This window comes from Capsicum annuum, chromosome 12, assembly GCF_002878395.1.
Source record: "Capsicum annuum cultivar UCD-10X-F1 chromosome 12, UCD10Xv1.1, whole genome shotgun sequence".
Taxonomy (NCBI): domain Eukaryota; kingdom Viridiplantae; phylum Streptophyta; class Magnoliopsida; order Solanales; family Solanaceae; genus Capsicum; species Capsicum annuum.
This window is the reverse complement of record NC_061122.1, coordinates 32,910,448-32,922,948: the sequence shown is the minus strand read 5'-3', so window position 1 is coordinate 32,922,948 and position 12,501 is coordinate 32,910,448. Positions and strand designations below refer to the sequence as shown.

The 12,501-nt window shown below is 31.4% G+C and overlaps 1 protein-coding gene and 1 long non-coding RNA gene across 2 annotated transcripts; both read left to right on the top strand.

The window, feature by feature from the left end:
- Positions 1–497: 497 nt before the first annotated feature.
- Positions 498–1,296, top strand: LOC107851666 (cell wall / vacuolar inhibitor of fructosidase 2). The gene has a single exon (XM_016696744.2). The coding sequence runs from the start codon at positions 565–567 to the stop codon at positions 1,150–1,152; it is 588 nt and encodes a 195-aa protein (XP_016552230.1). The 5' UTR covers positions 498–564; the 3' UTR covers positions 1,153–1,296.
- A 1,151-nt stretch (positions 1,297–2,447) lies between these two features.
- On the top strand, positions 2,448–3,144 carry LOC124889509. Its single transcript, XR_007048560.1, has 2 exons — positions 2,448–2,517; positions 2,634–3,144. It is a non-coding gene; the product is annotated as an uncharacterized LOC124889509 (long non-coding RNA).
- The last annotated feature ends 9,357 nt before the right edge of the window (positions 3,145–12,501 follow it).

Sequence of the window (12,501 nt, the reverse complement as noted above, 5' to 3'; positions counted from 1 at the left end):
TTTTAGATTCACTCGTCACTTTACTAGTAATTTTTAAGTCAAAACAATTTATAAGTATTTTTATAGTATTTGGATAAATCAAAAAAGTGCTATTAAGCAAACATATGTTTAAGCAAAAATGATTTATTTTTAAAAATCTAAAAATAACAAAAATAAGCTAAAATATTTGTGCAACTACAAAATGTACAATATATATAGTAGCTACTTTAAGCTGAAAATGCATATAAGCCCCGAAATTTAATTAAATATAAAAACACAAAAAATATATATTTAATTATTTAATCTAAATATTTGCTGCAACTGTTAATAATTTTAAAAATTATCTAAATCATGAAATTTTGCCTAAATGTTTTCTACGTCACATAATTATTGCTTCAAGAAATCTTTATTCTCCTTTAGAAAATTTATAAAAGTAACTTCCCAAAAAGTGCATTCCTAGTTTATTTATTCCCCACTTAGAAATTCTCCTTAGTATAAAAGAGAAAGCAACCCTCTTTTCATACAACCATATTCTTCCTCTACTAGACCAAGAAATCTAACATCAAATTCCTTTAGAAAAAGAAAATGAAAACAAATCATCAAGAAATGTCCTCTAATTTCCACTTCTTATTGATTTTTGTTTTCTTGATTTCACTGCAACCAACAATTTCAACATCATCATCATCATCAATTGATCTCATCCAAAAAACATGTAAGAACACAAAATACTATGATCTTTGTATGTCCTCTCTCAAATCAGATTCCACAAGTCTCAAAGCAGACACAAAGGGGCTAGCAACTATCATGGTCAAAATTGGAATGGTCAATGCCACAGCCACAAACAAATACTTAAGTTCTTCAAAATTAGTATTTAACACTAGTAATTACTCAAATGATGATGTGGTATTAATGAAGAAACTCCTTAACGATTGTGCTGATAAGTATGCATTAGCTACTAATGCACTTCAAGATTCACTTCAAGATTTGAATAATGAAGTTTATGACTATGCTTACATGCATGTTATGGCTGCTGCTGATTACCCTAATGTCTGTCATAATGGGTTTAAGAGGAATCCAAGATTGAATTATCCACCTCAACTTGCTATTAGGGAAGATGGATTTAAGCATATTTGTGATGTTGTTTTAGGTATTCTTGATGCTCTTGGTTGGTGAGAAAAAATTGTTTAATTTCTTGCTTTTTATCATGTGATAAGATTAAACCTTTTCTATTATTATGTCTTTTGGAGTTTTGGTTGGTCTTTGTAGCTCTGTGTAAATTTAAAGAAATGAGGATTTGTATGTTGCCCTTGTTTAGTACTTTATCAATTTTTATTTAGAGTTTACCTTCTATAATTCCCTTTACTTTTTAGGTTTGAGGTAAATTATTCATACATATATTTAATAAATTTTTAAAACACAAATTCAAGATTTGAGTCAAAATTATCACCCAGCTCGCCAAACATACAACTTGAACGGTGGCTCCGTCCTTACTTCTCTATCTCGATAGTGTAAAAGCGCTTTTAAAACAATGACAATTACAAATAATTGTTTATAAAAAGTAAATTAGTAATAACTCATAAAACAAAATTCATTCTTTGCTATTAATATATTGAATTAAATTATATTAGCTATGTTTAAATTTCTTCGGTTTTACGTAATCGATGTATATAAATTATTTTTTTCCTAAGAAGGGCAATCAGTAGTCAATCATGATGATAGAATTCGTTCTTTTGACAATTCAATTTAATTTGGTCAAACCCATCGACAGCCCCTCAAACTTCTTCCTAAAATTCACTTAAATCTCTAACCTAAGGCATGTACCTATTAAACTCCTAAACCCCCCAATTTGGTTTCAATTAGGCATTTTTTGCCCAATCAGCTAAAAGCTCAAAGTATGTGTTGCACACATGCGCTGATGTGGCAAAAAGGGCTAATTGAAAGTTGCCACGTGGCATTGTGGGTTCGATAATTATTAAAAATTAATTATATAATTATTTACAAAATAAAAATAAAAAACTGATTATTAAAAAGAAATTATAAAATTAAAAAAAATATATTAAAAAATAATTATAAAAAAGATTTTAAAATATAAAAATAAAAAAACTGAGTATCGAAAAAAATTATAAAATTTTTAAAAAATAAAAAATTTCATTGAATATCCAAATTATTAAAAAATAATTATAAAATTATTTTAAAAATAAAAAAATAATTATTAAAAATAAATTATAAAATTTTAAACAAATAAAAATAAAGAATTATAAGTTATGATTCCAATTAAATAATGACACATGGGTCCAAAAATTATTTTAACTATATTTTAAAATTATAAAAAAAAAACTTAACTTACCCTTCCCACCATCCCACCCCCCACCCCTATCGTCTTCCTCCCCTCCACCCCCCCCCCCCCGTCTTCCTCCCCCCCCCCCAGTAAAAACTGGTTTCCCCCCGCCTCCCCCCCCCCCCCCCCCGCCCCCACCGCTTTCATTCTCTTTTCTAGCAAGAAGATAAACTCCCCCTCCCCTTCCATTCTTTTCTCTAGTAAGAAGATGCACTTTTTAAAAAAAAAATAAAAAATTGATCCATATTAGAGAAGGAAAATTGGAAATTGATGAATTAAAGAAGGAAAATTGATTTGCGTTTTCGCTGATTTGTAGTAGGATCAAGAAGACGGAGATGAAGAAGATAAGAAGACGACGATGACTTTATGGAGTGGAAGAAGAAAAGAAGACGAGGATGACTTTAAGGAATAATCAAAGAGAACAAGAAAGAAGAAGAGGATGATGATTCATATGCTGATAGAAATAGATCAGTCAGATCATCAACCAATCCTGATTCCGATTCAGACTGATGAGTAAGTAATTAGTCATATTGGTTTCTCTCCAATCAAACGAGTATATTGACATTTTCCTTGTGCTGAATCTTCCACATCTTGGGATACCTTTCTCTATTATCTAATACAAAGTCTTTTTATTGTAGAGATGATAATTGGTAAAGAGTGAATGTTGTGGCAGAAATAGTATTATATGCTGTAATAGTAGTTTTAAAAAAAAAAAAAGACTTTATGGAGTGAAACCAAGAAACGTATAGGACTCAACATTAATTGAATGAAGGATTCTTATTTCAATACAGAGTAAATGTAATTGTGGTCAATCTTGACATGCCAAATTATTGCATCACACCTGAATTGAAGTTCCATTATATCATATCACAAAACAACAGTGCACTTTTAGCTGCAGAGAGGGAGAGGGTTGTGAAAAAGACAATGAAAGGGGAGGGGGTAAAGAAGACGATAGGGGCGGGGTGGGTGTGAAGAAGACAACCAAGGGAGGGGGGGGGGGGTTCTTTTAAAAATAAAATAAAATAAACAAGTTATAATAATTAAAATTAATAAAATAATTTAAATATAAGTTTTTAATTAAAAAAATATTATTCATTCTATGATTAATAAAAATTTGGGCCCTCAGTGCCACTTGGCACATTTTCATTAGTTAATTATTAAAAAAAAACGTGTCTCACGTGCCTCTAGTGAGTGGACAACACGCGAAGAGCCACGTAGACAAAAAGGTCTGATTGGATCAAATTCGAGGGGTTTAGGAATCTGATAGGTACAGGCCTTAGTTAAGGGGTCTAAGTAAATTTTTATAACAAGTTTGAGGGGCTATTGATGGGTTTGACCTTTTAATTTCTTTCTTTTAACAAATCTAATATAATTTGACTATTAAGTTGGAAAAGGGAAGCAAGTGAGGAGATTTTTCCACTTCTGTTTTCCTCATAATTCCTTCTTATTTCAGTTTCCTTCGACTCTATAGCATGGGAAACTAATCTTGTTTCCTCTCGGTTCAGTTTATTTCGTTTTATTAATAATAGCTAGTTTAACCGCATGTACTTCGTATGCGTAATTTTTGATTAATTTAAAATTAAATTATTTTGTCTATTGTGAATTTTTTTCTATATTTAAAATCCTTCTTATTTTTAAAGTCATATCTTTATAAAATCTTTGATTACATTTTTGTTACGTATATAAAACTTATAAAAATTTGGTACTTGTTAATTTTTTTTAAAACAAACGTTTTTATATTTATCTCTAGATTTTGCAAATTTTTTTTAAAATCAAATTTTGTTGATTTAGAATTTTTAAACTAATGAAAAAAGTATTAGTTGTCACTAATTATGATGACTTCTAATAAGGAAAGGTTTTATCATAAATGTATTTAATTAATTTTTAATTCTTAAATTATAGAAAAATAGTGAAAAAAATGATTTTGTGTAAAGCAAAACTTTTAATGAATAGCATAAAGTTCAAACAACATTTTAAGGCCCTTCACACTATTAATATAGTATAAATATAGATATATTCAATATAATTTTATAAGTGGAGTTTAAAGAGAATAATGTGTATGCAATTTTACTTATATCTTATGAAGGGTTAATCCATTTTATTAAAATAATTATTTTCTAAATTTAATAAATAATTTAATTGAATTTTTTCTTTTATCCTACAAATAATTCCCATCTCCCATAGAATATCTGCCTCTAATTGAATTATGGCTATTGCTTTGTCATTCTTTCTTCTCCATCACTTTAATATATGTTAATAAATTTATATATATATATATATATATATATATATATATACACACACTAAAGGAGCATGACCCGTGTCAGCACGGGCCCAACATTAAGATATTTTAATTAGGCCAAACCCATTAATCGACCCTTAAACTTATCCCAAAAATTCACTTAGACCCCTCAACTAAGATATGTACCTATCAGACACCTCAACTGCTTAAATTGATACCTATCAGGCACAAAATGTTGATTTGGCGAGGAGAGTGGAAAAAATAATATTTTACTTTTTTTTAATTGAAAAACTTATACTTTATTATTTTATTAATATAATTTTTAATTATTATAATTTTAAAATAAAAAAGAAAAAGAAAAAGAACAAACCCCCCCTCCCCCTCCGTTCATCGTCTTCACAGTCCCCTCCCCCCCCCCCCCCCCATCCTCGCGAGCGTCATCATCTTCACTGCACCCTACCCCCACCCCAGTTCATCATCTTTAATTCCCCACCCCGTCATCGTCGTCTTCAGACACACACCTCGTTGTCTTCTTCGTAACAAAGAAAAGCAAGATCTAACAATATTTCCAACTAATCCCATCTCCGGAATATCAAGAAACATAGAATTGAGGAAACAACAACATTGCCAATCACACCAGCAATGACACGCGATGGTAACAACAAATTCTTCCTACTATCCGCAGATAGATTATTAACAAAATTTTGTGTCGAATATCTCAAATAACATCCCGCGATTAAAGCTCTAGCATCTCTGCTTGGAAAACACCCTTTGATATCCCTACTCTCTTTGTCCAAACACTCTCTGCAACCTTTAATACTCAAAGTTTTCCAACACTGTGCCAATCCATAAACTCCATTCAAATGCATCGATGCATAACCACCGTTCACCACCGCTGTCCCCGTCAATTTGTCAATCAAATTTCTAGCTGATCCATCAATAATCATCTAATTGATTGATTGTTTGTTGGAATTGGATTAAAATTTATCATCTCCATCTACTTCTCCATTGAAGGTGTCATCTCCATCATCTGACTCCATTGAAGAACAACAATTTTTTCTTCTTTAACCATATGAGGAAAGTAAACAAAATACCAATATTGGTTTAGCATTGTTTAAAACCAACATGAAAATATTTAATCCACATGAAAAATGTTGAATGGAATGACTTTCCACGTCAGCTGTGTTTGATATCACGCGGATGAGATTTGATGAGGCATGACAAAAAAAGGCCTAAATGGATCAAATTTCGGATAGGTTAAGTATCTAATAGGTACAGACTTTAGATGAGGGATCTAAGTGAATTTTCGGTACAAGTTTGAGGGTCTATCGATGGGTTTGACCTTTTAATTATGTATATAAGTTAAATTAATGTCAATTTGAATTATGAATTATAAAATATGAATACACAAAATTAACATATTAACTACTTGATGATATTTTTCAACGATCCAAGTCTCACAGGATAATTATATATATTTTATTTATATAAATGATAAAATTTGATGCATTTTAAGTTTTAAATCTTTAATCATATGACAAAGGGTTATCTAGTCATGCATATTACATCACATGTGGCTTGCAATTAATAATTCAAAATTACATTTTACTCCCCTACTAAGTTGATGTAAACATTTTTTTACTTTAATTTTCTCATTCTCTTTTATTTGTCAACTTGTTCTTTGAAGTTAAATCATATTAATACTTTGGATTAAAATTTTAAGTATTTCAACAATTATATAAAAAGAAAATTATATTTTACCTTTTTTCATATTAATTTAAGTTATTTAACTTTAAGAACACGATAAAGTATATTTATGTAGATGTTTTATTGAACTATGCTTTTATATATGTTTCTTCCATTGAAATATATGAGTCGTTTTGTTAGGGTGTATAATTTCGAATAGAATTTATTAGTAATGTCTGCATTAATAATGCTTGTATTAGTAATATTGATATTATTTAACATTATTTCTTATACATTGCTTGGTGTAATGTATTGAAACTTGCCTTCTCAATTTTGATAGATTTAAACAATTTTTTTTAAAAATGAATTGCACATGTATTCTAAGATTCATCCGAGATTTAGTATGGGCTCAATATATGTTATTTTTTTGTCTTAATTTATGTGATCCAAATAAAATTTAGATAATCAATTATATATTTAATATGTTTTCAGATATTTTAAGTTGTTAACTATTGTAATTTATAATATTTTTATGTAATTTTTAAATAATATACGTTACGCTCCTTGTCCAAATTTTTATGGCATTAATAGTCAATTATATTTTAAAATTAACTGGAGTTTTAAATTATTTTAATTTATAATATTTTTCTTCTATTCAATTTACGTAACACTAATTTAATTTTGAGAGTCAATTAAATATTTTATATCTTTTAAATTTTTTAAGTTGTTAATTATTGTGATTTATAGTATTTTTTACATATTTTTGAAACATATAACAGATTAAATTATTTTTAAATATTTTAAGTTGTTAACTATTGTAATTTATAATACTTTTTATATAATTTTCAAATAATATATGTTACTCTTCTTGTCCAAATTTTTGTGTCCAGATTTTGTAGAAAATCTTGATAGTGAGCAACTAGTAAGGGAGTATGAGTAAAAAATTTCTAAAATATACTATTTAAATTTCTAAAATATTTTTCTTGGAGAGGGTAAATGAGTAAAATTTATTAAATCGTGCGAAACATGCACTATTAGAAAAAACAGAAAACCTAACCATATTTGGTCGAATTTTCTGAATTTTCAACCACAAAATCGATCAAAATGTATGATTGGTAAAGTGGTAGCTTTTTAAAAACCGACCACGTGTGGCCGTTTTTTTTTTAAAATATATATATATTTTTAAAATTCATTATTATTTTATTAAAATAGAAAAAATAATTTTAAAAATAGAAAAAATCAAAATAAATCGACCACAAGTCGTCTGTTTTAGTTTAAAATTAATTACTTAATTTTAATAAAACTAACCACAAGTGATCGGTTTTATTTTAAAATTAATTAATTAATTTTATTAAAAACCACCACTTGTGGTCGATTTTCTTTTAAAATTAATTAATTTTATTAAAATCGACCACTTGTGGTCGGTTTTTTGTAAATTTTTCAGAAAACCGACCACATGTGATCGATTTTTCTGATTTTTTTTTAAACATAAAAAGCAACAAGCTGAACAAATGAAACAACAACATACAATACTACAACAACAACAACAAACCAAGTGTATTCCCACACAACTAACATACAACTCTAAAAACATAAAAAAATGTAAAAACTAAAAGTCATCTCGAAATCCAAACTACAACACATACAAAAGTAAAAAAAACTACCACTCATCATCATCGTCTTCGTCTTCGTCTTCTGCATCCTCAGCCGCACACGCAAGATCTGATTCCTCATCTGTGCTGATATCATTCAGTGGGCTAGACCTTTTGCAGCCCGAACTGCATCATCAGGACATGGAGGAATAATCCCTGCAGATTGAATAAAATAGCTGAACTACTCCTACAGCATCCTGATTTTTGATGATATTTCCTCCTCTTTCTTCTACGCCCTCTCTCTCTCTTTGCAGCAAGCTCCTCAGTGAGTTTAGAAACCGTATTTTTTAGTGATTCAACGGTTTCTCTATCAACTGATGAGGTATAGGATGTAGGGCCGAAGGAAGACCTAACATTATCGCCAAAATAATTTCTGTGGTATCTGTAGTAATGACCTCTAACTGCAGGACCCACAGTTTGTTCACAAAACTTCTCCTCTACATGTTCGGGTATTGGGAATCACTCTGACTTTCAAAAAGTTGAGTACTACGAAACCCACTAAGGAGTTGCATATATTTGTCCTATATTCAAAGTAAAGTTAAAATTAATAGTAAAAAAAATATTAAAGTACTTATACTTGAATAATATCAATTTTGAGAAAAAGATCCATAAATTCAAAATTTGATTATTACATGGGCAACTTTTGCATGAGGCTCAACCCAGACATCTTCATCAGTCGAGTTCTTTTTCTTATTCACATGTGTCTCCTCGAATAGCTCATCGAAGGGTATCTTCCTACTCTTTTCTTTTTCCTACATACGAAAAAATTATTAATCTTTAAATAATTAAAAATATAAATAGAAACAAATAATTAAAACTGTAAAAGTTACATACCATTTTTTCCTCCACAACAATAATACTAACTGCACCCGCAGTATGTAGAGAGCCACCCTTGGATGATGCCCGAGCTTTCTTTCCTTTGTCTCTCAACAATTGGTATTCTTCGTTATTCCAATAGCAAATATACTGTTATCAATTGGGTTCGAGTATAAACCCTGACGTACCATGTTGGTTCTGGCATAATCCAACAAACCGTTAAATCTGGATCTAGTTTTTTTGTAAAAATTCCTACTTATAGCACATTTATTCGCATCATTTCACCAGTAATATTTTTACAACAACAAAAAAAATATAATATTCAATCTTTTGTTCTAAAAATGTGTTAAGTAGTCGATAAGTTAAATCCTTACCTGAAATTCTTTAAACATTTTTTCTCTGTCATTTTTTGGAACCTTTTGCCAACTAGTCCAGTAGCCGTTGAAGTGCCGACAAATGCGTTTACTCATAATTTTTCCAACTCCAGCATCCGGCTTAAACCTACAACATAAGATCAAACAGTAATTTCATAGAGCATAATAATATCGTAATGAAAAATGAATAATGTTATTATATTTAGAAATCTTACCATGTTCTATATGAAATAAGATAACGCCTTCCATAATCATCTCTGTCTCCGATCCGCGAAACAAGTGCTGGTGGATGCACTGGCGTGGGCGGATCTGAAACACTGGATGGAATGCCTCTAAGATAAAGATCCGACAACCCAATAGATCCAGCAGAATCACTGTACGAATGTGGGTGACTGCTACAGGAGGGTACTGACGATGGTAGATGCCCGAATATGCCAGTGGTCATCCGATAGTACTGTGATGGCGGTGCCACGGTGATAAGAACAGAATGAGTCGGTGTAGACCTATGAAGTGGCCCTATATGCGTAGGAGCAGAAACCGAATGCTGAGATGACCTAGAATATAACGGTCGTGCTGGCATGTCAACAAATCGATCCTCAGATATATGAATACCTCTCGATCGTCTATAAGGCGGAGGTTTTTTTTTTGTAGGATCAACTATTTCCTTACCTTTGTCACCTCTGCCTGACATCTAAATTATGTAAAGTTAACAAGTAGTTAGTTCTTGCAAAATGAATATATAAGAAAACATTCCAAGTAACTAATTTCAAGTTACTAATTCACATTTCAAATCACTCCAACAACATGAGATAGACAAGAATATTTTTATTACTATATAAATTATGAAAAAGTGAAAACAACAATCTTACACAGTATATTACATATCAATCTTAAATAAGAAATATTAAGGTAAATATATAGTACAAAGCATAAAGACATCAATACATAATAAATACAACATACACAAACTAATCCTCCCCTCCTGAAGATTCTCCACTAAACCATTCACCCTCTTCGGAAGTTTCCTCATCTCCTGCCTACTTAGCCTCTTCTTCTGCAATATTAACTTCTTCAAATATATTTTTGAGGTGATTCAAATTATCCACTAAGTCAATGTTCACTAGTTGGTGATCAATCTACATTTCATTTTTGATACTCAGTCTCCAGCACATTCTCAACTTTCACCCGTCCTATAGGTTTTGTTTTGATTACAGCCCACCAATCAGACTTATCACTGCACAACGGATAAGAAACATAATACACTTATTTAGCATTTTGCGCTATAACAAATGGATTGTAAATAGGATACGACCTATTGTGCTTCACTTCAATGATGTTATGCTCCTTATGTACTCTTATGGCTCTTGTGCTTGGAACAAACCACTTACATTGAAAGAGGATAATTTTTTTATTGAAAAACCAACATACTCTAGTTCTAAGATCTCGTATATGATGCCAAAGTAATCAACATCATTATCACCCTTAACCCAAACACCACTATTATTTATTTTCCTTGTTCTGGAGTGTTCTTCGGTGGAAAATTTAAATCCATTTACTATGTAATGGGACATTGTATAAGATTCAACTGGTCCCAAAGAAATATCTCTCAAGAACTGATCGTATGCAGCTACATTTGGTGACTGGTGTACTTAAAAATATTATACATATATATGTGTGTGTGTGTTAGTTGAGAAATGTGTACAACAACAACAACATACCCAGTGTATTCCCACCTAGTGGGGTCTGGGGAGGGTAGAGTGTACGCATACCATACCACTACCTCAAGAGAAGTAGAAAGGCTATTTCCGATAGACCCTCGGCTTAGGACCAATAACAGTATAACAAATACAAAAAGTAAGCGCATATAAACTAGTATGGTACACAAAACAAACTAACCGTATAACAAACACAAAAGATAAGTGCATAATAAACTAGTAAGGGATGCAAAAAAGCTAACACCACTAGCCCCAAACTACAACCACAACACTACAAACCAGAAACTCCAGGCCCAAAGGAGCACTCCCCTATTACTACCTCCGCGCTCCCAGCCCTAATCCTCCATCCTAATCCGCGTCCTCCACACCTTTCTATCAAGGTTCATGTCCTTTATAAGCTGTAATTGCTCCATATCATGTCTAATCACCTCCCTTCAATATTGCTTCGGTCCACCTCTAGCTCGCCTAAAACCATCCCTAGCCAGAGTCTTACCTCTGCACTGGAGCATCAGGGCCCTTCCTCATCACATGCTCAAACCAACGTAGCGTCACTTCTCGCAACTTATCCTCCATCGAGGCAACTCCCACCTTCTCCCGAATAATCTCATTCCTCACCCTATCTTTTCTGGTATGTCTATACATCCATCGCAACAATAGTTAAGGAATATGTAAATGTTTAAAATTTGTAAAAATATTAGTACTCCGAATCTCATAGGTAAATCATGCTGTAAAGGATGCATACACTTGATTTTCGTAGAATTGAGTCTTAAATGAACTGAAGATCCAACATGCGGAACACAATTAGTTTCCTTAATAGAATGAGTAATAAATAAGATATGTTAAATTTTTAATCTCTTTACTTTAGAGAGGGCTCAACTTTCGGGCAATTCAGCAAGACATATAAAGTTTTTGATTTGCACTCCGTAGGACTGAGCCGGTGAAATATGATTTTTTTAGCCTTACAACTAGATTGATTGAAACTTGATATCGGTTGCAATGCGGATCATTCTCATCGTCTTGATGATGATTTGGTCTGTTTCTTGAAAATGCAACTTCATCACGAAAGTAGTATGAGCAAAATTGAGGCATTTTTCTTGCAAGATATGCCTTAACTATAGAGCCTTCCACCCTTTGTTTATTTTTGGGACCCCTTTTCAATTTTCCAGTTGCCCTGCACAATCTTAAGATTAGATGTTTACTATATTAAAAAAAAGATATGTATGAATTTATATATGTTGCAATTGCTTACCGTTCGAATGGATACATCCACCTAGTTTAAACCGGACCTCCTAGCCGAGCTTCGTGCACAAGGTGAATGGAAAGATGTTCCATCACATCAAAGAACACTGGCAGAAAAATCTTCTCCAACTTGTTGGTGATAACAACAATATTACTTACCATTCGCGCCTGATTTTCTTCTTTTAATGTTGTGGCACATAAGTCTTTAAAGAACAAACTAATCTCTGCTATTGGTTTCCATATGCTTTCAGGTAAACCAATAAAAGAAATTAGAAGTAATTATTCCATGAAAACATGAAAATCATGAATTTTTATTACATGCAAGATTCCTTGTGTCATATTAACCCTCTTTCCCAAATTTGAGGCATATCCATCGGGCATCTTCAAAGTTTGGACCCACTCACATATTTGATGCTTTTGGTCCAACTTGAATGTAAAACTAGCCTTGGGCTTAAGAACA